Below are 26,639 nucleotides of genomic sequence, written 5' to 3'. Positions count from 1 at the left end.
TAGCTATATGACATCAGGCAAATGACCTCCGTGCATTTCAGTGCCCTAATTTATTAAAATGGAACAACAGTTCCTAAAATACTTATCTGTAAGGCTGTTGTATTATACAATAAATACAAAGCACTTAGAATTCTGAGTCATACAGAAAACACTAAAATACTAATTACTCTTAGCATTTAGAGACAATTCTCCACGGGTAGCTGTGTTTCTGCATATCTTACAACTGAGGCAATGGCTAATCTTTGTTCCAGACTACCTTTTAAGAATATTTATACAGCAACACTCTCGGAAAACAGCGTCTCTCTCCAGAGCAACGGGCAGGCATGTTTGCTGCCCCATCATAAGGTTTTGGTTGCTGAAACTTAGGTTCCACTCTAGTAATGCACCCCACTGCACTGCAGGTATCATCTAAACTTCTGCAGTGTCCTACGGAAACTATGGCTAAGATGCTACTATTGTTGCTATAATAACCTGTCTACTTCTGATTTAGGAGTTTGATGTCTTCTACCAATATCAGTGAAGTAGACTAACCTATCAGCCTCAAGTAGCTTAAAATCTCCAACCCTTCTTATGCCTTGACAAAAGTTACTAATGAAAGATACAGAGAATTATGAAAACATTCCAGAAACCTACACTCTCTTCAGGTCAATCTGATGCCATCCAAAAAAATTTAGACAAGTAACTTACCTTCCTGAGGCTCAGTGACAAAGCCACCAAAGACCTCATCTTGGTATCTGAAGATATCATTATGAACATAGAACTTATTTGCAACAGAGCCCTGCAATGCCAACAGAAAGTTTTCATTTTTTCAGCAAACTTTTAAAATTCCACATCACCCTACACCATCGTTCTCAACTAAAGGCAATACTGCCCACCCCAGGAGACATTTGGCAACTTTGGGAGACATTTCAGGTTTCCCGTCAGGGAGGAGAGCTGACAATTACTGAGGAGATGGCAGGGACGCTGCCAGACACCCTACGCCACACAGGACAGCCCCACAGCAAGCAGTCACCCAGCCCCAAATGCCAATAAGGTCAAGGCTGAAAGGATCCCTGCTTTACATTACATACTGTGTGCTTAAAATATCACCAGGTGAATATCCAAAACTGACAAACTCTAAGTATTTAAGATGCCAAAGCCCAGACTTCAAATCATTTCTTGAACAATAAATACATATTACCAATTGCAACAGATATTTTAAAATTCGCTAAATCTCTATCCAAGAATATTGACACAAGCACTCAAACGTGTAGCTAAAAAGGTTTGCCTACCCTAGGTATAAGACACAACTACACTGAAATCCAACTATGTCATTTACTAGTCATTCAATTTCTAAGGCTGTTTCTTCATCTGCAAAATGAAGGATACCAACTCATACTTTAGAGCTTTGAATATTAAATGAGACAGTTTATGTAACAATCCATTATACTATGGTAATGTTAAGATCTTTAAAGGCAAAAAAGAACTAAATTTAGAATAATTAATAATCATCCCATGATTCCTTGAATATTTAGAAGTCCATCAACAATTTTAACACTATAGATAATCTAAACCTTCCTCTAAAAATCATGACTAAAGCAACTTCATGTAATTTTTCAAATAGACAACTGAGTTATTTTATATTCAAACAGTAAAATGACAGGGATTTTAGATTCACTACCCTTCAACAGAAAAGTATCTGACAAGTAATGCTAGAGAAAACTTTTAGTCAGCAGGTCCTCTTGGAACCCCTCCCACACGCTCACACAGATAGGATTCCTTACTCTGTTCATTCTGGACCAGTCGAGAAGGCAGTACAAATGCAATTAATCAACATAAGCCTGTAGTCTTTTCATGAAAAGCATGATAACTAAAAAAAAAACAGGGCTCCTTGAAGTAACAGCTGACTCCAGAACTGGGGTCGTGTCTGGAGCAGGGAGAGTGCAAGGTGAACCTGAAACATCTGTGCCACAAACTGCCCCCCCGCCGCAAAAAAAACCCCAAAACAAACAAACAAAAAAAACAGAAACCCGCTTGAAGGGGTTCACACTTAGCAGATCCTAGGACACTTCGGAAATTAATAAAAAATTAACTAAATCCATTAAATAAAGACCCCATGACAGATAGAAGAAAAGGCAAAGTTCTTTACAGTAGAATGCCAACTAATAAATAAAGAATTAGATGATCACCATTTGTAGCCATCAGAGTAGCAATTGATTCTGGCAAGAATCAATGAATGCTAGAACTAGCGTCTAAATTTTGATGAAGAACAAAGTATACACAGAGTCTCAAAGAAGCACCCACAATTTACTTACTAATGAGAAAAGTAAAAGCACTAACTTTACAGTGGCAAAACCTGGTGACCATCACCTTAACTAAGTAATACTAATAATGGGCCTAAATGACATCAAGTGCTACCTAATGTGAGGCACTGAAAGACATGTATAACCTAAAACTAATTATAAGGAAATATCAGACAATTCAAACTGATGCATTCTACACGGTAATTTGATTGTCCTCTTTAAAAATGTCAGCGTCTTGAAAAACAAAAGATTAATGAATTATAGCTGATTAAAGGAGCCTAAAGAGACATGACAGCTATATGCAATGTGTAATCCTGAACTGAATCTTGGACAAGGAAAAAAAAATTACTATTCTTTGTATTACTGGGACAATAACCAAAATTTAAATATGGACTATAGATGGATAATTGTATTACAAATACTCTAATTTGATAACTGTACTATGGTTATGGAAGAGAAGTCCTTATTCTTAATAAGTGCTCACGGGCTTCCCTGGTGGCGCAGTGGTTGAGAGTCCGCCTGATGCAGGGGACATGGATTCGTGCCCCGGTCCAGGAAGATCCCACATGCCACAGAGCGGCTAGGCCTGTGAGCCATGGCCGCTGAGCCTGCGCGTCCGGAGCCTGTGCTCCGCAACAGGAGAGGCCCCAACAGTGAGAGGCCCGCGTACCACAAAAAAAAAAAAAAAAAAAGAAATGCTCACTTAAGTACTGGAGGATGACTGGGCATAATATCTCCAATTTACTTTTTTTTTTTTAATTTTATTTATTTATCTAATTTTGGCTGCGCTGGGTCTTCGTTGCTGCACACAGGCTTTCTCTAGTTGCGGTGAGTGGGGACTACTCTTTGTGGTGGTGTGCGGGCTTCTCACTTAGGTGGCTTTTCTTGTTGCGGAGCACGGGCTCTAGGCGTGCGGACTTCAGTAGCTGTGGCACATGTGCTCAGTACTTGTGGCTCGCGGGCTCTATAGTGCAGGCTCAGTAGTTGTGGCGCACGGGCTTAGTTGCTCCGCGGCATGTGGGATCTTCCCGACCAGGGATCGAACCCGTGTCCCCTGCATTGGCAGGTGGATTCTTAACTGCTGTGTCACCAGAGAAGTCCTCCAATATACTTTTAAAATAGTTTAGAATTAAAAATGATAGGTAAATAGAAGAAGAATTATAAATGTGTGGACAAATGTGGCTCTAGGTAAGATATATGAAAGAGTACTTCTGCACTATTATTTCAACTTTTCTGTATATTTAAAACTTCAAAATGAACAGTTTTTAAAAAGACATGTACAACCTTTCATTGTTATTTTTTTTTCATACCTCAGGAGCAAGGACAAAGGTCTGCATGAATCTCCTCAAAGCCTGGTTGTTATTAGAGAGCAAGCCCATCACCTGGACCACCACACCATCATTCAGGGTGGCATGAGCATCGACATGACGGATCTTAGTGTGGCAATTGGTGAAATTTTGTGACATCACTTTCCTATGGATTTCCTAAGGAATCGAAGAAAGAGAATGCAGAATCTCCAAGAACAAAAAACTTTCTAACACAACAAAGATAGAGCATTTACCTGTGCACATTTAAATTACAAACTACACAGACCCCACTGCAATTTGTCTTAATATAGTATATTCCCAATGACACCTTAACCTTAATTATTAAAATTATTGTCCTTAATTAACATAATTAAAATGTTTACAATAGATGATCCCCATGCTAAAACCTATCATCTTCTAACATAAAAGAACTTCAGAATATATCATACAAAATGAACGAAAGTGACATTATAAGCTTTTCAATGATTATCATATAAACCAAGTAGTTACTGAATACCTAAATTTCTAAACAGAAGTTGAGAAATTTCATCTTTAAATATCAACAAACGTATCAAGCATGTATCCATCTCAATTTTATGGGTTATTTTCTAGCTACTCAACAGCCTACACGAAGCTTGTTTTGCTTACTTTCTGTCCATAGACCGCATCTGCTGGCTTTCCATTCGAATCCAATCCCCCGTGGACATAAGAAGAGTTCTTTCCATAAAATCTGTAAAACAGAAAGATACTTGTCATCTTCAAGTATCCTAAGACCAGGTATTTACTGTTCATGTTTGAACCCATCTGTCTGACTAGTACATTCTTGGAGGCAGGAATGTATTTTCTTTTTCATCTTTGTATGCAATCATAATATATGCATCATCTACATGTCACAACATTTGCTGAATGGGAATGAATCTGGTCAAGGAATTTTTATGAGTCACAAGTTTCAGGTCTCAGGAAAGGATGATCATGTTGGGAAGGATCCTGTAGTTCACGTCAGGAAGGCACCTTAAAATAAAAGTTCCTGTTTTCACTCAAGGAGACCACAGGTAGTCTTGATATACAAGAGGACATCTATACTCTCTACCGACTTAGATAGAGTCCTTTTATATCTGAGAATGCATGTGATGAGTTCCCATTAAAAACCCAGTAACTCAGGCAGATGGGTTTTAGGAGTAGTTTTAACAATTTTTGCTGATGCATTAAGAGCTTCAGACTTAAATCTTCATAGCTTTAATTCACCTATATCCTCAAAATTGTCTTGTTTTCATTACAATACTGACTTAGGGAAGCGCCAACAACACCCCACCCCAACACACACACAGACACAGAGAAAATACCCTAACTTGGGGATAATCACTTTTAGGATTTCTTGACACTTGTACTCCAAATTAACAATTTTTCACAGATAAGCCCATACATGTCATTCTACATACTGACTGTTTTTTCCTCCAAAAAAGGGACAGATCTGGGGCCTTAAGGATCTCAAAAGTACCTTTCAACTTTCAAAGTTATTAAAAGGCTGCACATCAGCCAGAATCAGTTCACTGCTGGCTAATCCACTTTTCATTGTATCTAAAATGTACCTCAGAGATGAAATGTGAAAAACAGATGTGTTAGAACCAGTAAATAACAATATTGACAAGAAATGTATTTGGTTAGTTTGTTTCAACTCCTGCTCCACTTTAAATTCCAAATGTGTCTAACTTCTAAAGGCACAGAATACAATTGACAAAAAGAGCAACAAAAGAGGGGGAAAGAAAGGTTTAGGACTTGTTCTATCACTTAATAGGTGTGTGAGTACCAACAAATTTTTAACCCCTTAGTGTCTTTATCTGTAAAATGAAGTTAACTATCCTACAATGCCTTACTAAGAGGTTTTTATAAAGATCAAGAAGAAAAAGGTAAAAGTGTTTTGGAAATTATAAAGCCTTAAAAAAAAAACAAAACACAAGTGATTCTTTCCATTTTCAGAACAAGGACTCAAAATGAATTTAAAAACATTCTCTTTCACCTAATAATCATGTGGTATCCAATATGCAAACTGGCAAGATATAGAAGAAAAAATAGTTCTGGTCCAACAAATACACATTTTAGAATTTCTAAAAAATATTCTAATAAGTCTACATAAACAAACTTAAGAGCTTTGTATAATGCAGCACTATTTGTAAGAGGAAATAATGGAAGCAACTTACATATTCATCATTAGGGGATTAAAACATATGTTACACCTCTGGAAAATAAAACCTCACGGGTAACAAAATTACTGTGATACATGTACTACCCTTGTAAGATGATCACAGATTATCAAGTAAAAAAGCTAAAACACAGTTTGATAAAAAAATTTGCACCTACATAGAAAAATCGTTAGCATATCAACACAAAAGTATGTCATTACAGAAACACTCTTACATCTTCTTCAATACATTCTTACTAAATAATTCATGATTCACCAAAAACAGCAAAACGGCAAACAAAATCAAAAGCACAATTATTATACGTTTACATTATCAAGCATTACTTTTCTGATAATGTATAGGTAACTTAGACTAATTTTTAAATAATATTTGTATATCCTACTATTACATAATTTGAACAACCATCACTTTTTGGTACTTACAAAGCACTTTTATGCAGTAACCCTAGAAGGTGCATGATGAATAAGAGAATCTTAAGGATAAGTACCCACACACTAAAACACAGCATTACGTGATGCTCAGGAAAAGAAAGATCTCACCTGTGTAGCATGTCTGGGGCCTGGTTCAACAGTGTGTAATACTGTCTCACAAATTCCCGCCCGACCAGCAGGGGACTAGGCTTCTCCATAACCATTGCTTTGGTCAATTCAACCTGGAAAAAAAAAGTCAAATATGTTCAACCTGAAAGATCAAGTACAAGGGGAGAAAGGGTCGGGGGAGAAGAGCTGAGATAGACTCATTGACCAACAAGATCACTTCAGCAATTCTTGGTTTTTAAAAGGAATAAACACTATAAGAAACAAAACCCACACAGACCAGTGAGGTTTTATATATTCAAATTTACTGTAATCAGATGAATGCTATGGGGGAAAAAAATCACTACGAAGAATTAATTCATCATTATTCCCAATATTCAATTTCCTTAAACTTAATATAAGAACTTCAAAAGTACATATTGGGCTTCCCTGGTGGCGCAGCGGTCGGGAGTCTGCCTGCCAATGCAGGGGACGCGGGTTCGCGCCCTGGTCTGGGAAGATCCCACATGCTGCAGAGCAACTGGGCCCGTGAGCCACAATTACTGAGCCTGCGCGTCTGGAGCCTGTGCTCCGCAACAATAGAGGCCGCGGTAGTGAAAGGCCTGCGCACCGCGATGAAGAGTGGCCCCCCCTTGCCACAACTAGAGAAAGCCCTCGCACAGAAACGAAGACCCAACGCAGCCATAAATAAATAAATAATATCACCCGATTTAAAAAAAAAAAAAAGTACATATTGCCAACATGCATCCTATCGTAACTTTCCCAAGCCAATAAAATCAATTAAGCATGTTCCACTTGTAATATTACAACATATTACTATGGCAATATTAGGTTCAAGGGTGATAAATATATATTTGACAATATAGACACATACTATCACATTTTTAGTCAAACTAAATCAGAGAAATTTTTACTATCTTTAAAAATGAAAAAAATTCTAAAATGAAAAAAAATAGGCAAAAAGTAACAAATAATGTTTTTACTCAACAAAATAATCTCTACCACCTCAAAATTATGACTTAAAGTATGTTGGAGTGTAAAGGCACCTGGCACACAGTAAGTTCTCAATTACTGTCAGTTATTATTTTTTTAAAAACCCTTTCAAAAAAATATTTGGCATGAGATAATCCAAGTTTTCATTTGAGGAGATAAAATCATCCCGAACTTTATAAACATAAAGGCAAACAGAGGTACGTATAATTAACTACAGTATAAAGGAAAAATGAGAGAAATTGTATTTCAGTTTTCCTAAAGAATGGGCAAAATGGATCGAGTTTGGTTGGTCAATTCCGGTACAAGCAATCTATAGAGATGATTATCCCCATCTAGTGCATGACTGCATTATTCTTGAATACCTAGACCATTTATTACTTGTTTCACCAGGATCTAAGAAACTAGACTAATAACATCAACCTAACTGCATCCTTTGATACTGTCAAGTAGTCTCATTATAATATAAATTTCTAAATAATATTTTATCAAATATTGCTTCCCACATCCAATCTTTCCATGAAAAATGATGAAAATCCTCCAGGTTATATATCAAAGGTAAGAAAAATAAAAACTTAAGACCACATCTGGAACTTCTCCTTTCCCTTTGAGATTATCTAGATAATTCAAATTAAAAAAAAAAACAACTTAGTTTGATTACCATTATCATCAGTGTTTTACTTCAGGTCATTGCCATAAAGCCAAGAAAGTTAACATATTTATACAGTAAATTGATCTTTACCTCATTTGTGAATTTTTTCTTTAACTGTTATACTTCTGAAGCTTGTCAGAGAAATCCGTATTATTAACCGAGTTTCTTTATTAGTTTAACAGCTTAATATAACTGAATATTTTGCAAACTAGGTTCTCAATTAGCATTTTAAAATGTTCCAAACAGATGGTACTTTATTCCAGGATTACCTCAAATAGCCTTGCGCACTCCCAAGGCTTATATTCACACTATGGTTCCATTAAGGTGGAAACTCCAGCTCAAGTCTCTCCTTTAAGCTCTTCTATAATAAATATCAACCAATCAGCTCGAGGGAAATGGTAGCAGTATTTAAAAATAATCTTTCTGTCAATTATATCTCAATAATTGAGAAAAAAAGAAAAAAATAATATTCCATGTGTGTAAATACACATAGCATTTTAGTGAAAAGAAACTATATTGCTTCAATATTTAAAAAAAAAAAAAAGGACTGATTCTTAAAATAACCAAAAGCGTCAAGAATTCTACGTAAGTCATGGTCAGATAAAAATAACATTTTGAAAGAAGGTTACAAGCTTCTTTGAAGTCATAAAGTTTCTTATGAGTAGAGACAATTTCTTATGCAACTTTCTAGCCCTAAAACTTAAGAGTGTCTGACACACTCAGGAATAAAAAGCTTTCTTTCATTCATCATTCTCAACACAAGTGGAGATTAGAATTTTATACAAGCAAAACAGACTTCTGATCATCCATTTGTCAGGCTGAACTATCAGGTTGTCCAGAATTCAGATTATGACCGTAGATACATTTTTTTTTCCAATGATTAAGAAAAGGCCAAAGAGAAAACTAAGCTACCATGCTTAAAAAACAGAAGCTGCATGACAGGGAACAGACTGGGAAGGACTGGAGGGGAACTGGCTGGGGTGAGAGGACTGTATGCATCTGGGTGATGGCTACCTGTATACAACTAAAAAACTTTTCAAACTGAACCCTTAAATTCTATAATTTTGTGGTTTGTAAATTATGCCTCAAAAAATCTAAATAAAAATGCTTCCACATTAAAAAAAATCCTGAAGACATCATAAAATGTCTTAGAATAATTAAGAGTACTGAACCACCCAACAGCACCAGTGACTACAAAATGTTTAGGCAAGTTCTTCAGTAATCTAAGACCATACACTGAAAGTTTTGGGAATAACCTTGTCTATTTGATCATCATTCCCAGTAAAAAAGAAAATGCAGAAAATTTTGGCAATTTGAGCCCAAAAGATTTAGTCTATACAAACAGACTCAATCAATTCTCATTAGAAAAATTTTATTTGGTAAATCACCACCCTGAAATCTCCACCTTTATTTCTGGTCCAAACATAAAACAGAAGCTATGAGAAATATGTAAACTAACATCATACCCTCCTGAGAATAAAGTCTTTAATCTCACCCTCGTTCATTAGAACTCTCAATTCTGTCAAATCTAAAATAATGAAAGTAAACAAAATCAAATGGCATCTCAGAAAAGCTGATGTTTTACCAGTTACTGATCCACTATGACAATTAGAAACTCTGCATACCAATGAAAATACATGCTAAAAATACATGAGATCCTCCCTCATTTATTAAATACTCCTGAAACACTGTGTCCTTTTAGAAGAGGTTTTACAAATTTATAATAGTATGGATTCTGGCTGTTCCTTATATAACAGCATATGCCAACGGATACATTATTGGTTGGACTATGAAGCATGCACCAAAATCAGAAATAAGAGACAAACCAGATAGTCTTATTATTTTAATTATCAACAGCAATTCCCCCTTCCCCATGCTGATGTGAAGACCGGAAGACTTCCTAAAAGATACATGCCACTCTCCCAAGACAAAGTAAGTTCATTAAACGTTCCAAGTAATTCCAATTCGGAGATCACTCCCTTGCAACACTGCTTTCAGATCTACAGGATAAACCTTTTGGGGTATATATTACAAATCACTCAAAAGTAATATTCCTAAAAAATGATATAAAATTAAATCATTGTAGTCTAGAAAGATCAGTGATGAAAGAAACAGGACCTAGGAAGAATACAGGGGGAAGGAGGAAATCACTCACTTCCACTAAAGTTTACTTTCCATTAATTTTATAGCCAAGTTTGTAATATTCTGAATGTCATAATATGCCAAAATTGTACTCTACAAAGGGGACAAGAAAAATACGTTTTAAAAATTATACTTCCCCTTAAAAATTTTTTCAAGAAATACTGAAAAAGTCCTAGTTTAGGGAAAGGGGAAGAACAGAACAGTTCTTGACCTCAAGAAGTAAAGAAAAACTTGGCCACTTAGAAATACTTAAGGAAGCAAAGATAGTAAACAATACCTTCACTTTACCAGTTCTAACTGAACTGATAAGTCTAAGACCAGCAATATGTAACAAATGAACTCTGAAACTGAGTGCTCTATTTTAAAACAGTGAATGAGTATTTGAGATGCAACAAAAGGAAACCTTCAAATTTTCTCTGATCAATTCTCACTGGGCAAAATTCTACCACTAGTTGTGCTCCTGAGCTAGTAACAATCTCTCTGGTGCCCTCAGTTCTTTAATCTTTAAAATTAAAATCACAACTGCAAGAATTAAGTGTCTGGTAGTAAGCAATGAATGTTAGCTGTTACTATTACTTTTACTATTATAACCATTAACTATAGTGAAAGAAAACATTTCTACATCCCACCATTTTCTGTCACCCAGAAGACTATTTAACTATTTTGCTAGCAAAATAAAAAGAGGATTATCTCCTGAGAGAATAAGAATTTTTCTAGGGCTTCCCTGGTGGCACAGTGGTTGGGAGTCCGCCTGCCGATGCAGGGGGCGCGGGTTCATGCCCCGGTCCGGGAGGATCCCGCGTGCCGCGGAGCCTCCGCGGCTGGGCCCATGGGCCATGGCCGCTGGGCCTGCGCGTCCGGAGCCTGTGCAGCGGGAGAGGCCACGATAGTGAAAGGTCTGCGTACCGCAGAGGAAAAAAAAAAAAAAGAATTTTTCTAGAGTACCTTGGACTACGGAAGCCCAAGCACTTAATGTAAAACTACTTTTTAGTGAACTTCTAGGTTGACTTGATGACTGCAGTGGTCTACTCATGAATGCCACAGAGTCACCTGTGTGCCCACAGAATGTAACTGGCCCAATTAAACTGTAAAACCAAATGACGTGCACATCTTAATATCTTAACTTTTAAAACATGCATCACGAAGCTACAATAATTTTAGGTACGTCTATGCTATGTTAGATATAAAAATTTCTGCTCTCTTTAAAAAAACATAAATAAAGCATTAAGTCTTACTTTTCTGTTAAACACTGCTAAAAATTTATTTTATTCTTAGGCTAGGAAAATAAGTTTGCTGAACTGAAGTATTTCTAAAACAATTTTTATCTATCAGAGTCATAAAGAATATTTCCCCTGAGGAAAAACTACAAGAAAATACGAGTCAAAATGTTTATCTCACATTAGCAACCTAAAAACTGAGAATACTGACCACTCCTTTTTTTGGGGGGGGCAGGGCGGAGAGGGTGTTAATATTATGAAATAAACCATACAAAAAGTACTATATAAAAAACACAAGGTGTAAATACATACAACATAAGGTTTAAAAAGTATTCACCGTTTCATTACCTGTGTTACAGAAAATTATATTTTGTTCCATATAATATATATAAAACATTTTAATGGAATACTATGTACATGTTAAAAAGAATAAAATTCATAGACCTCTGAATTGCTGGAATGTCCTGGGATGAACATGAATTACTTTCAGAATAAAAGAAAAAGAAAAACGCAACAAAGGGTACCAACATCCAATAATTTATGACCTGTTATCTTACATATTCTAGCTCTTAAAACAAAATGATCTTTAAAAATCCCCGTAAGGGACTTCCCTGGTTGCACAGTGGTTAAGAATCCGCCTGCCAATGCAGGAGACACAGGTTCGAGCCCTGGTCCGGGAAGATCCCACATGCCGCAGAGCAACTAAGCCCGTGGGTCACAACTACTGAGCCTGCACTCTAGGGCCCGCGAGCCACAGCTACTGATGTCCACGCACCTAGAGCCCTGTGCTCTGCAATGAGAAGCCAAAGCAATGAGAACCCCATGCACCACAAGGAAGAGTAGCCCCCGCTCGCCGCCAACTAGAGAAAGCCCACGTGCAGCAATGAAGGCCCAAAGCAGCCAAAAATAAATAAATAAAATAAATTTAAAAGAAAAAAAAAAATCCCTTTAAGTTCACAATTCCATAAACTAACTCCACACTGTGTGATTTTAATTAGTCCAAGTGGGATACTTTACCAGATCTGAGGACCACAGAACATCTCTCTGTATTTACTAGCAACAAGTATAGATGGTCCAATTTAAACTTTTTCATGATGCAGGAAGTTTCTATCTGGTTACTTTCTCCCAACTTTCAGGGTTAAGGTCTTAGAGTGGAGCAACCTCCTAAAAAGCTCTTGGCTTCATCTCTAAATCTGTCTTATGATATCTATGTACTTTGCTTTTTTAAAGGATTATATCAGAATATCTTCTGATAAGTTTTCCAGTTTTAGGAAAGATTCGCTTCTGGCTTCTAATAGTATAATTTTTCCAATAGCATCACTTCGTGTTGGCCTTAGGATCCATCAAAGCAAACAATAAAAGCATGACTAAGGTAGTCTACAAAACAGGAAAAAAAAAGTTTTAGGCAACAGAGTTGATATTAGTTACCTACAAGGAGTGAAGAATGTAATTTTTATACTTTTCTTACCTTATTTGTAAAGCATGCAACATCAATGAGTGCTATTCTAAAAAAAACACACACGGAAATGTCAATACCTCATGTACTAACATAGTCACTGATTTGTTTTTACTAGTTGACCCTGATCTGTGAAATATTCAATACTTCCCTAACTTTCAAAATACTCACTTAGCCCAATTTAACTAGACTGCATGGCAACTTTAAAGAAATTCCACATCAATTTTGCTGAAATTCAGAGAAATGTTAAAGGTCCTTCTTTTAACTGAGTCTAATAGAGCTGTGAGAATTTATGTTCCAAGAACAGGAAAGCATTAAGACCAACTATAATCCACCTGAATTTTTAAATAGTTGAGCTTACTCTTTCTAATAATAGCAAAATAGCAAAATGTCTTAATAACTCAGGATCTGTTAAATGCCCACTGTAAATTAAGAAAAAGCAAAGCACATCATACTCTAAGAGATTAATATGCAGAATGGATACAGAACTCCCACACAGATCATTAAAACAAAGAATACCTGAGAGAAAAACAAGCAAAGAAATGGAACAGGCAACTCTCAGGAAAGTAAACGGGCAACAACAAAAGATAAAGTAAGTAACTAGTAAAATGCATATTAAAACTTATCACTTCTCACAGGAGATCCTCCAAAGTATTAAAATATCACTCAATATCAAACACTGGAAAGGAAGTAATGAAAAAAGAACCTGCAAAACTGCTGTGTCAACTGGTACAACCACGGTGGAGAACAACTCTGCAGTTGTCTAACAAAATTAAAACCAATCTGATGAATCCAGCAATTCTCTTGTAGATTGATATATAGAGAAGAGAAACTCACCCATTTACACAAGATATAAACAGAGAAATTAAATGCCACCCTATTTCTGAAACATAAGACAGGTAACAATTCACATATCCATCGAAGGGGTAATGGGTTAAGTTGCAGTTTATTCACATCATGGAGCGGGCTATATGTAAGATTATCATATGGGCACTTAAAAAAAAGATTAAAAAGTGATACAATTAATAATTACGCCAGCTTAACTAGAGTGAATTAGGAGTGTTCCTGGGAAACCGAGATATAAAGTCACCCTATTTATAGCAGTCATAAAGTCAGCATGAACTAGATCTCAGAAACAAAATAAGTTGGGCTTGCCTGGTGGCGCAGTGGTTAAGAATCCGCCTGCCAATGCAGAGGACACAGGTTCAAGCCTGGTCCGGGAAGATCCCACATGCCACAGAGCAACTAAGCCCGTGCGCCACAGCTACTGAAGCCTGCACGCCTAGAGCCCGTGCTCCACAACAAGGGAAGCCACCGCAATGAGAAGCCCGCGCACCTCAACAAAGAGTAGCCCCTCTCTCTGCAACTAGAGAAAGCCTGCACACAGCAATGAAGACCCTGCGCAGTCAAAAATAAATAAATAAATAAATTTTTAAAAGATAAATAAATCAGCTTGGATTTAAAGAAAACAAAAAGTCACTTGCCAAATAAGTACTGTATGATAGCCTTGAAATGTTTGTTTTTAGTATACACAAAACAATAGCAGTATTGTTCATAGATACATTGGTAAATTTATTTTTAAAACAGCCTGGATGTAAAAACAGACAAATAGATCCATGAAACAGAATAAAGAAATATATTCACACATAAATGGACAACTGATTTCCAAAAGTGCAGACAATTCAGTAGAAAAAGGATACTTTTTTCAACAAATGGTGCTGGAACAACTGCACATCCATATATAGAAATAAAGAGAACCTCAATTCAAGACTCACAGAATATTAAAATTTACTTAATAGTTTTAGGTTTTACCTAAAACTATAAAACTTCTAAAGAAAATCTGAATGTGACAGTGAGTCATTTTTGGACACAACACTAAAAACGTGATCTATAAGAGCACAGATTGATAATGTGAACTCCATCAAAATTAAAACCTTCCAGGGACTTCCCTAGTGGTCCAGTGGTTAAGACTCCGCACTTCTACTGCAGGGGATGCAGGTTTGATCCCTGGTCAGGGAAGTAGGATCTCGTATGCCGCACAGCATAGCCAAAATAAACGAATAAATAAAAACTTTCACTTTGCAAAGACACTATCAAGAGGATGAAAAGGCAAAGCAGCTTGAGGTAACTATTTGCAAAGCAACTTGTATACAGAATATATTAAAGAAGTCTCAAAACTGAAAAACAACTAAAAAATATGAGCGAAAAATCTGAAGAGACAATTCATCAAAGAAATTATTCAAATGTCAAATAAGCACATGAAAAATGCTGAACATCAACACCATTAGTAATTATAGAAATGCAAATTAAAACCACAGTAAAGTACCACTACACACCTGTCAGAATGACAACTTAAAAGGCTGGTAATAAAGCGTTGGCCAGGATATCGAGGAAATGGAACCCTCAAACATTGCTGGCAGGAATGTAAAATGGTACAACCACGTTGTACAAGTTAGGTGGTTTCTTAAGAAGTTTTATTTGTAATAGCTAAAGGCTGGAAACAAACCAATGTCCATCAACAGGTGAATGGATAAACAAATTGTGGTATATTTACAGGACAGAACAAACAGTATTACTCAGCAATTTTTTTAAAAAAAGCACATATTGTATGATTCCATTTACATAAAAATTCTAGGGAGTATAAACTGATCTTCAGTGACAGAAAGCAGATAAGGGATCCCTGGGGGCAGAAGAGGAGGGAGAGTGGATAGGAAAGAGGGAATGCAAAGGAGCATGAGAAAACTTTTGGGGATGATAGCTATTTTCACTATCTTGATTGCGGTGGTTTCATAGGTATAAACAATGCCAAAAGCTATCAGATTCTACACTTGAAATATGTGCAATTTATTGTATGTCAATTATACCTCAATAAAGCTGTTTTTTAACCCACCAATATAATAGCTTGGAAAGACAAAAGGTCATCTCAGGGGAAGAGAGCAGAACGGGAACCTGTACAGGAAAAAAAAGGAAATTTAAAAGAGTGACTCAAAATGTTAACTGTCAATTCTGAGTACAATGACATTTAAGGGATCTTTTTACTCTTTTGTAATAACCTATCTAAAACACTACGAAAAAATAAACAGCGAGGGTTTCTGTGTACTAACATGAATATGTTGCAAATTTTGTTGCAAACTTACGCTATGTATTCAAACATTTGAAATTTGGCTTAGTTATGAGAAATAAAAATGCTTTCCCAGACCAGAGAAAAAACTACAGAAACCAAGCCGCTTTTGCTCAGAGCAAGAGCAGCATTAACTATCACTACATCTACTACAGTTCAATCTACTTTCCAAACTCTTGACATTTACCACCTGTCACCCTCCTTCAAAATTCTTCCTGACAACTTCTTGGAGACACAGGACAGGCAAAATACAACATGAGCCTGAAGTACCTGATAAAGAAAGAAAATGCTTAAAAAAAAAAAAAAATACGGGAACATCAAAAGAACACAAGAGTCAAAACTGGAACAATTCAAAAAATAAAGTAATAAGTAAAAAACCAAAAATAAGTTAGGAGAACACTGGATTACAACCCCAAAGAACATCCATGAGCCCATACTGATATAACTAAAAATTTAAAAATTAATGGGTAAATAGTGTTAAAAAATGGGAAAATGAAGAATTAAAAAAATGGGGAGAAGAGGCAAATCTTTCTTACCTAAGAATTTCAAATGACGGAGAAGAAACAAGGGAAATAAAGAATCACCATGAGAACAGCACCATTAAGAGCTGCAGGCAAGAGCCACTAATGAATGCTAACATTAAGCGGGGAAAATTTAGAGAAACAGAGTATCTGCCTAAGTTCAAAGTGTTTCCCCCCAAATGTTTAGTAACTACAGCGGTAGCTTTAATATATGTCCACATATTCAAAGATTTTCCTCCCTTAGTGACTAGCTTCTCATAAAAAGAATATGGAAAGGAAAAAAATACTAACCTGGTACACACCACTTTAATCAAGTGATCAAGGTTAAATTCAACTAGGAATGGTATTATGTGCCCCGTGATGCGGTAAGAAGGCTAAGTCACCTCTGTGGTATTCTTCCCAAAATCCATAACCTCAGTCTACTCAACACCAAGTATAACCAAACTGAGATCAAGTGTCAAGGTCATTAAAGACAAAGAAAATACAAGAAACTGTCACAGATCAGAGAAACCAAGCAGACAGGAGGACTAACTGCAATGTGGTATCCTGGATTGGATCCTAGAACAGAAAGAAAGGACATTAGTGGAAAAACTAAGGAAATCCATATAAGGTCAAGCCTTTGTTAATAATACTTTATCAATGTCAATTTATTTTTGAAAAATGTACCATGATTAGGTGAGACGTTAACATTAGTGAAGTTAGGTAAAGGGTATACAAAACATGTCTGTATTGCAACTTGTCTGTAAATACAAAATTACCTCAAAAAACATGTTTCCTCAAGAGAAAAAAACTCAAGAACTGACAAAATTAATTCACTAACTTTTCTTGGTTTTTAACATCCCTTCCCCAATCCAGCATTAAAAGCTAGTCAGCTAGGTTTATAATTAAGCAACAATCTGTCCTTTCTCACCAAGATGAAAAAATACTGTTAACTATATACTAATGCTTCATGTATGAAATTCCTTGAAAACATGAATTTCCTATGCTTTAGATCTCATAAAGCATAGGTGGATGTATGCCAGGAATCCCTAGGAGTAAGCTCAAGATAGTCCATAAACATGGGATATACTTGAGGCGCAGTTGTTAAAACAAACAAACAAAAAAACCTGGAAAGGCAGGTAGGTGCCACTGATGCCTTCTAAAACCTTCAAAGATTTTTTGAATAAGGAAATTCTAAAACCTTCTAAGTTTCTGAACAAGGAAATATATCTAGCACATATCCTTACCAGTTACACCACTTGCTTTACAAAATAGTTTAGACAACTACTTAGGTTACAGAGCTCCAGGTCTTATATGCAAAAACATGAGAAAACCTAAGATGTGTGAATGCACTTTAAAAATACATAAACAGCTATACAAATAAGCAATGATGCTGCCACAAAGCCACTTAACAGCCACCAAGGATGACATTCCTACTAAGCTGAAGTGTGTCCCATCTAGGAAGCCAGCTTTTTATCCTCTGAACCATATCTTACCATCTCTAATATTTACTTTTTATTAAATACCTGAAATACAGCACCCAGGCTAAACAGCCAAGCAATATGACATAACAGATTGGCCAGAATGCAGAAGTGGAAATCTTATCACTTAAAATCTAAAGACCTGATTTTATTTACAAAGGCCACAGCCTACAAGAGAACTTTTAATAACTTTCTGCTTTGTTAAGCCCCCTCTTCCCACTCTTCATGTGCACATTTTTCCTAACTCTTCACCCTCTTCACCTTATCATCAGGCTTGCAATTAAGCTTTCCCAACCAAAGCCAGAGAGGGTGACCAAGAATACTATAAATAAACAAACAAACAGAAAGCTGACTTTTGAGATTTAAAAACAAACTTAGTTCTTCACCACAGCGTGATCACCAACTACAAGTGTGATTACTGTTGCTGAATCTTAAGTTTAACTCCATGGCTGGAAGGATAGTACTGTACTAAAGGTCCCACTAGGTGTTAAAAACTGATGTGGGGGGGGCTTTTTTTCTTAGCTACCTACTTTAACAATTATCTCCCTCTTTAGAGTCAGTAAATTTTGTCCAAGGAAGTCTTAAAGTGCAATTAAATGAATATACAATGCATATTTGAATTTTGAAGTATTTTAAGAAACAAATCTAACTGCAAAATGTTGAAAGATCAAGTGGGTAATGTTAGTAAACTGGCAAAAGGAAAAACTGGTTTAGGTCACACATTCAGGCTTTATACCGAATTTCATTTTTTAACACTGCCCCATCCGTCCTAAGAACCATATACAATTCACAAACCTATAAAAATTTAAAACAAACTTCTGCCCTTTACTTTCTAGGCAAAGTACTGAAACAAGTTTAAAAAAAAATGTAAATTACCAAAAACTGCTGTGAAGTAGGTCACCAAGAAACATTACCAAATCTCCTGATGTTCCCTTAGCAGACTGTCAGCTGAGAACAGCAAACTAAAGTGAGTTAAATAAAAGAACAAAGAACTACCTACTTTTCTACCAGTTAGAAGAGATACAAAAGCTTAGATTCAAAGGATTTTAACAGCAAAAGTAACCTCTAGCTTGGATTGAAGACAGGCAGACAAGTCTTGTATTATCAATTTGCTTCAATTCATTTGTTCTTGATCAATGAATACACAAGCGATCAACTGGGCTACCAATCTGTGAAATACCAGGTTTCTTATTCCTACCCAACCGATAACCATTTGCCTGAAGCCAAGAACAGTATTTTTTAAAATATCTGAAGGGGAAACTAACAAAAATTTCCGTCAAATAATACATAAAGAACTTTCATTCTGATACATTTTACCTCAAGGAATAATTAGTGGACTCATTAACAGTTTAAATGTAGATCATTAGTGTTTTAACTTTTGATAACTTAAAATGTTACTTCAATAGCTAACTGGTGTATATAAACGCAGGTAACTGGAATTGCTACAAGAAGGCAAGTTCCAAAGAAAACAATGTTATACTCTAAAGCTATGTGTCATTCATGGCAACACCAACAAAGGTGTTGGAACCTGTCCATGAGCTATTTTGATCCTGTATCTACCGCTACTTTCTGTTAAGAAATATGGAAATTACTGGGTAAATGGAAACAAAAATGTTTGTTTCCTCACAGCTTTTTAATTTACTTACAAAGATGTAAATTATGTGTTCCCTCTAGCAGCAAAAACAATTCTTATACAAAGACCAATTCTAAAAAGTGTCTGCACAAACAAAATAGATAAACTTCTTTAAAAAAAAAAAGAGAGAGAAAGGAAAATGGTCGACAGCCATTCCAATCAAAATTAATTCAGAAGAGCTAGCTCCAAAACTTTTAATGTAGCTTTAGCTCAAGTAGAGACATTTGTGATGCAAAGTAATGATGCGGACCTGCAACACAGGAACATTTATTATTTCATTAAGTCAAGGAATAAACTGGTTTTATAAAAATCTCAGATATAACTCTACTAGAAAAATTTACACTCAAGTCTTTGAAGGTGTCTTCTACGTTTGCATATAACAGGAGCATACACACAATGCTAAATAAATGTATGTAGACAAGTTTTCATCCACAGAAGTTCCCAACTGCCATAAGGGTAAGATTTCCAACACCTCTCAATCACCCCTAATTCACCTAGCTGAGGCTCCACAGAGGTCAAATTTGTCCTGTAACTGGGCACCAAGCTTTCCGCTCCAATTTCAAATTTTCACTTATACGTCATGGCCAGATTTGAAACTCATCGCTCTGCAACCTCATTTTCTTCAACCACATAAATCGAGGAAGTTCAACTGTCTTCTCGAGGGTCTTTCTCAAAAGTCTGCTCCAATTAAAAAAGGAAGAAAGAAGATTCAAGATCTAATATCAGAGCCTAACTTCCTGCTGGCGGGAACTTCCCATCATCAGCCTCTAAGTTTCAAATCTGACGAGGAACACTGTCCAGGATCATTGGGGCTTATTCACTTTACTCTACGCTTTTCCCAGAAGCTTTTAGGGCAGCATATCCATCAGCTACCTTTAGGAATATCTGTAGAAAAGAAGCCCAAAAAACCCTTTCTTTTCCTTTGAAATAATCCCACGTCCAACCCTCGTCTCCCTGGAAGCCCTCAACTGGCCCAAGTACAAATGCCGCTGCAGTCGGCCTTCCGAGGCTGATGCTGACCCCAGGGACTAGCGTTCTGGGGGCAAAGATGCCCTAGAGCCGCACAGGGCGCTGGGACAAAGAATAAAACAGGTCCGGGGACTGGGAGTCAGACCGCCTAGGTTCAAACAAATACCTGCCCCTTACGGTCTGTGCGCTTTTGACCGTGTCACTCCACCTCTGGGCCTTCGAGTCCGCTGTAAAAAGAGGGAAAGCAACGTACATACCTCAACGGGGCATTTCGGGAGTAAAGAAGACACACACAAGTTGCTCCGCACAGTGCCTGGCACACAGCGAGGGCTTGGAAAAATGTTAGCTATTATCATCACTCAATATCCACGAACTCGCTGCTCCCCCCGTTACTCCTAGTAAATAAAACCTAGGAGCAGCACTTCTGCTTCCCGAGTCGAGAAATTCTCATCGCACCTTCGTGTCCCCCACCCAAAGAAAAGCCTCCTCTGGTCTGGGCTAAGCTGGAGACCCCCGCCATGGGAGGAAGGACTCGGCTGGCGCGCGGAGGGGGGGGCGGGGGGGCAGGCGGGAAAAGCTACCGAGCCGGCCGCGCGGGGCCCCAGGCCCCCGAGATCACCCTTGGACCCGGGCGGCGGCCGCGGCTCGCTCTCGCCCGCCGTGGCCCTTGGGCGCGGCACGCGCAGGCGGCGGACGCGTCCACAGCCACGCGCGCCGGGCCGGTGGGGGCGGGGGGCGAAGCGCCTCCGCGCGCCCGTGCGTCCGCCGCGCGCCTGCGGCCGTTGCGGAGGGGGGGGGGAGGCGCGCCTCGCGCGGCCGCCGTTAGGACGTCTCCTTCTCACCACAGCCCCAGCTCGTCCTCGTCCCGGGGCTGCCCAGCCCCGCCCACACCTCGGCTTACCTGCACGGCTGAGCGGGAGAGGAACAAGCTCTGCTCCACAGCACCGCAAAACGCAAAAAACGCAACTGCGTCCGCACACACGCGTGTTCCGTCGCCGGGCTATATAAGGGCGATTCAGCCTAACTTGTTGCGGCCAGGTCGGGCAGTCTGGTGGCCAATCCCGACTGCGCACCCTGGGCTCTTCGAGCAGCAATTGGGTACTGACTCAGGATGAAGGCGTGGCTCTTGATTGGCTTTGACTCATGCCTATGAGACTGTGAGGAGCTCGTTTCCCTAGTAACGGATTGGCACTAAGAGAGACCAATAACTGAAAGGTACGGTGGGAAGGAGGGTGGGAAGTTCTTTGACCGATATCCACGGTAGCCAATAAATGTTTGAGGGTGCTCCCATTCGTTACAACGTCTTCCCCAGGGCGGAGATCCGCTTTCCATGCAGGAGCGGTTGCTCCACAAGGTGGGGCCCGTGTACTTTGGGGAAGTAAACCCCAAGCAACTAGGAGGTGGGCGCCAGGGTGGCCAAGGAAGCCCACCAATCACAGCGCGGGAAAGAGCTGATTGACGCAGAGGTTGGACCGCACCGAGGAGACCTAGCCCCGGGTACGCCGTGCCCTCTGGGGCGGTTCTGAGGCTGTCTGGGCTCGCGCTTCTGTCCTTTTTTCTTTCTTCACTTCTTGGGTGCGATCCCTGAGGACCCCTCTCCCGCCTTTTCCTCACAGTTTGGTATCACTGGAGCCAGGTGGTACAGTTTCCCGTTGTTTGGTTGTTTTGTTTTTCTTTCTTATACCAACTTTTTTATTTCCATGAGGCCGCCTAAGGGCACTTGCTGGCTGCCACCATTAGTCAGCACTCTTGTGGAACAACTGTTCAACGAAAGCCAGAGGAGAAAGTAACTCCCGTTGTTTACCTAAGATCCTGTAAAAAGGTCGCAGGTGAAAACCGTTGAGTTTGAGGACACCCATTTCTACCCAGCTGTTCTCGGCAAGTGCTGCGGCAGGCTGGCTGGTGGGTGTTCACCGAGAAGCGGGAGTTTGTAAATTCTCCGATGGGCTTGGGCCTTCCTGCAGCATCCTGGGCGTCACCACCATTGTCATTTAGATTTCCAGTTGCTGTGGCTGTGAGGGATTATTTCTTCAGGTCGTTGCAGTCTTTAAAAGGTTGATTGTCAGACTATTGTATGGTGGCTCAGTGGTTAAGAATCTGCCTGTCAATGCTAAGGGACACGGGTTCGAGCCTTGGTTCGGGAAGATCCCAGATGCCGCAGAGCAACTAAACCCGTGCACCACAACTACTGAGCCTGCGCTCTAGAGCCTGCACGCCACAACTACTGAGCCCACGTGCCTAAAGCCCGCGCACCGCAACAAAGACCCAACGCAGCCAAAAATAAGTAAATAAGTTTATATTAAAAAAAAAAAAAAAGAACTATATGAGACACCTTAGCTTTCCCGAAATACTTTAGGGGATAAGTGGCACTCCAGCCTGGTCCTGTCCAGGACTCTTACTGTTTTATTGGGCCCTCTGTTGATCACATGAGCATTTTATATGGAAATACAGAGACCGCCTCTGTAGAGTCTCCTTCCAGGCATGTGACCCTGCGGAAGGGGTTCTCGTTGTTTTGCAAATTTGGAAATGAAGCACCTGAGGCCTCTTTGTTGGGGCCGATGGGGCGCAGGCAGCAGCCTGGTGGGGTCGGAGGTGCGGCTCCAGGAGCAAAGTAGGAGCGTCCCTCTGGACCCCCAAGCCCCTCTCCCGCACTGGCCTTGCTCAATAAGCATTTATTGAGCTCCAGGGGCTGGGGTCAGAGATGACCGAGATGCTGTTCCTGCCGCTGTCACCCATTCAACAAACAGTGCCTCTGCGCCGTGCCGGGAGCTCCCAAAACTGGGGAACGGGCGTTTGGGGCTATGGGGGCACTGGAGGGAACTCGGCTCAGAGGAGAGAAGCTGCTAGAGGTTTTCTGGAGTAAGGAACCTCCAGGATTACGTTAGTCTTGCTAAGGAATTTGGACTTTATTCTGAGGGCGTTGGAGAGCCCCTGAAAGGTTTCTTAAAGGGTGAACTAAGAAATTTGCATTTTACAACAAGACTTTACCAATTGAAACGCTAAGGAGAGCGGATTGGCAACACTTCAAATTCAGATTGGTAATTTAACCCAGGTGGCCTGTGATGAGGGTCAAAGCTATTCTTAATCACATTTGGAGGGAATTTTAAGTGATAACAGCTCTTTTTGTAGGGCTGTTTGGCAGTCTGTTAAAATTGTGTGTATCTCCCTTCTTGCTTGATAGCCATGTGTTTTCTTTTTACCAAGAGACATGTACTACGTGTTCATTACAGCACTGTCAGCTTTGTTATGATATTTAAAAACTGAAAACGTAATTGCACATCAATTTGCAAACTGATTAACCGGTAATATGCCCATAGTATACAATACTATGCAGCAGTTTAAAAGAGAATGAGGTCGAATTATACTGATATGAGCCTGTCTCCAGTTGTTAATTGGATTGTTAACTGACAAAAATCAAGTTCAACAAAACATACAGTGAATTCCCATTTATGTTAAAAAACGAAAAACCCAAACGCCTGATTTCTGTATGTTAAAATAGGTATGTAAGTGCACCGGGGAAGAATTCTAAATTTAAAACAAGCCATTCCCCTTAGGGATTCCCCTAAGGTGGGAGCAACAAGGATAATATATTATTGGAAAGTTTTACAATGTGACTGTGTTCATGTACTGTGTTGTCTCTGTGTTGCTATAGTTATCCATGCACAATCCTGTATGGTTTTGCTGTCTAACAGTGGGTAGGAAGAAAGAGGAAATGGATTACCAGAGTGAGAATGTGGACAAGACCCTTCAGGTGGCTGTGACTGTCTTCCACGGGAGAGAACAAGTTGGCATCTTCCTGTGGTCATTTACCTCAGGATCCAGATGCTGGATACTTAGTAAATGTTCAGTGAGTAATTTACCACCATGGAAGTGTCTGGAGCGCTTGTTCTCAAGATGGAGGAGATTTTGCCCCCAGGAGACATACGATCTTTTCACAACTAGGTAGAGGGGCTACTGGCATCTAATAGATGGAGGCCTAGGCCTGGGAAGCCCAGGAGAGCCCCCATGATGAAGGGGGCCAAATTAATAGTGCCAGCGGTGAGAACCCTGATGTAGTCATCTAAGGGAGAGTACCCGGCCTCCTATTAGCCTTTCTACTGGCAAACAAATTCTGCAAACCCTCCAGAACACAACTTCAACCTTTTGTTTCTGCCAATTCTCCCAAAGGTCTGAGAATGGAGGTGGAAATGAAATGGAGCTGTGGGGCCCTTCCTGGTACAAATCCTTTCCATGTCTCGTTTCTTATTTGCTGGAAAGAGACTTCGGCCTCCTTGGCCTTCCTTGAGTTCCAAAGGGGAGGTTCAAACAGTTGCTAGTCAGGGAAGGGAGGGAATGCAGAGATAAAGGAGAAGTCAAGAAACAATAGTGCAGCCTTGGGGCAGGGTCTTAGTTCTTCCTGAAGGAAGATACATAACAATATCTTTGAGTTCTTCTGCAGGAACTAAGGCCCCTCCGCCCAGGTGGAAGATGATAACTTCAGGCTGAGCACAAGATTCCTGGAACTGGGACTTCCCTGGTGGTCCAGTGGTAAAGAATCCACCTTTCAGTGCAGGGGACACAGTTGGATCCCTGGTCGGGGAACTGAGATCCCACATGCTGCAGGGCAACTAAGCCCGAGAGCCACAACTATTGAGCTTGTACGCCTCAGTGAGAGAGCCCGCATGATGCAAACTACAGAGCCCATGTGCCCTGGAGCCTGCGCACCACAACTAGAGAGAGAAGAAACCCGTATGCCACAATTAGAGAAACCTGCAGGCCACAGCGAAGAGCCCAGGCACCTTAACGATGCATGCCTCAACTAAGTAAGAACAAACTCTCCCGTTACCTCACCACCAAGCCAATCAGAAAAAAGTCACACATTCTACAGCCCTCAACCCAAATTTTGCCTGTAAAAATTTGTCCCTGAAAGCCGTCAGGAGTTCGGTGGTTTCTGAGCCTGAGTCACCCATTTTCCTTGCATGGCCCTGCAATAAACCTTTCTCTGCTCCAAACTCCGACATTTCAGTTTGTTTAGCCTCACTGTGCATCTGGCACACGGACTTGTGTTTAGTAACAGAAAAAAGCATGGGCAAGACCCCAAAAAATACGCTTTTGTGGAGAGGATGGATGGGTGGTGTATTGGGTAAGGAATGCTCCTAAGAATATCACCTGAATCAGTATTTCCCAAACAAAGCTAATCACTCAGGAAGGGTGATTAAAAATATGTGCCTGGGCTTCCCTGGTGGCGCAGTGGTTGAGAGTCCGCCTGCCGATGCAGGGGACACAGGTTCGTGGCCCGGTCCGGGAAGATCCCACATGCCGCGGAGCGGCTGGGCCCGTGAGCCATGGCCGCTGAGCCTGCGCATCCGGAGACTGTGCTCCACAACGGGAGAGGCCACAACAGTGAGAGGCCCGCGTACTGCAAAAATATATATATATATATATGTGCCTGTATGTACCTTTAACTGTTAAACTTCTACCTATGAACAAAGACCCAGTGTAATATTATTCACTGAAGCACTGCTTGCAGTAGAGACAGGAAACAACCCAAATGTCGAGCTATATGGGACTGGGTAGATACAATACAACAATACAGTGCACTCTTGAAACCGTGCAACTCAGACTGGGACTTGAACCCATGGTCTTTTAACTGAGACCACACACCTGTTCTCAGGACTTAATGAAACTCAGGTTCTCCATGTCTCGTTACAGAAAGAATTCAGTGAGAGACAAAGTGATAGGTAAGAAGTGGATTTATTTAGAGAGAAACACACTCCACGGAGTGTGGGCCATCTCAGAAGGTGAGAAAGGCACCAGGGTATGGGGTTGTCAGTTTTTATAGGGGTGGGTAATTTCATAGGCTAATGAGTGGGAGGAGTATTCCAGCTATTTTGAGGAAGGGGTGGGGATTTCCAGAAGTTGGGCCACCACCCACTTCTCGACCTTTAGGGTCAGCCTTGGGACTGTCATGGCGCCTGTGGGTGTGTCATTTAGCTTGCTGATGTATTACAATGAGCGTATACTGAGGCTCAAGGTCTAGTGGAAAGTCGACTCATCCGCCATCTTGGACCTATTTGGTTCTAATCAGTTTATGTCATGTCCTTGGGCTATGTCATTCTTCTAAAAGTTGTGCCCTGCCCCCTTCCCTCCTATTTCACTCTTACAGTGGACTG

General features: G+C 39.7%; 1 protein-coding gene and 2 long non-coding RNA genes across 8 annotated transcripts in view; 1 reads left to right on the top strand and 2 right to left on the bottom strand.

Moving 5' to 3' along the window:
- G3BP1 (G3BP stress granule assembly factor 1) overlaps positions 1 to 21,539 on the bottom strand; it is a 38,255-nt gene extending 16,716 nt beyond the window's left edge. The window contains exons 1-6 of one of the 5 annotated variants that reach the window (XM_067732343.1): positions 21,389 to 21,510; positions 15,674 to 15,732; positions 6,330 to 6,442; positions 4,238 to 4,319; positions 3,593 to 3,766; positions 688 to 778 (exon numbers count right to left, since the gene is read on the bottom strand). In XM_067732343.1, coding sequence (XP_067588444.1) covers positions 688 to 778; positions 3,593 to 3,766; positions 4,238 to 4,319; positions 6,330 to 6,424 — 442 coding nt within the window. In that variant the 5' untranslated portion in view covers positions 6,425 to 6,442; positions 15,674 to 15,732; positions 21,389 to 21,510. Of the gene's footprint in view, positions 1 to 687; positions 779 to 3,592; positions 3,767 to 4,237; positions 4,320 to 6,329; positions 6,443 to 12,795; positions 12,820 to 15,673; positions 15,733 to 16,716; positions 16,871 to 20,744; positions 21,013 to 21,388 lie in introns of those variants that run through there. The other 4 variants (XM_067732344.1, XM_067732342.1, XM_067732341.1 and 1 more) reach the window with 4 other exon arrangements.
- Positions 16,854 to 20,710, bottom strand: LOC137221910 (uncharacterized). Its single transcript, XR_010942203.1, has 3 exons — positions 20,654 to 20,710; positions 20,013 to 20,196; positions 16,854 to 16,983 (listed from the first exon to the last, which is right to left on the bottom strand). It is a non-coding gene; the product is annotated as an uncharacterized lncRNA (long non-coding RNA).
- Positions 21,540 to 21,678: 139 nt separating the features above from the next.
- On the top strand, positions 21,679 to 25,478 carry LOC137221909 (uncharacterized). 2 transcript variants are annotated; one of them, XR_010942201.1, is made up of 2 exons: positions 21,679 to 24,334; positions 24,926 to 25,478. It is a non-coding gene; the product is annotated as an uncharacterized lncRNA (long non-coding RNA). The 2 variants fall into 2 exon arrangements; XR_010942202.1 differs by having other exon boundaries at positions 24,915 to 25,478.
- The last annotated feature ends 1,161 nt before the right edge of the window (positions 25,479 to 26,639 follow it).

The sequence above is a fragment of the Pseudorca crassidens genome, chromosome 3, assembly GCF_039906515.1.
Source record: "Pseudorca crassidens isolate mPseCra1 chromosome 3, mPseCra1.hap1, whole genome shotgun sequence".
Classification (NCBI taxonomy): domain Eukaryota; kingdom Metazoa; phylum Chordata; class Mammalia; order Artiodactyla; family Delphinidae; genus Pseudorca; species Pseudorca crassidens.
The sequence above is the reverse complement of the archived record's forward strand: the minus strand, read 5'-3'. Positions and strand labels throughout refer to the sequence as shown.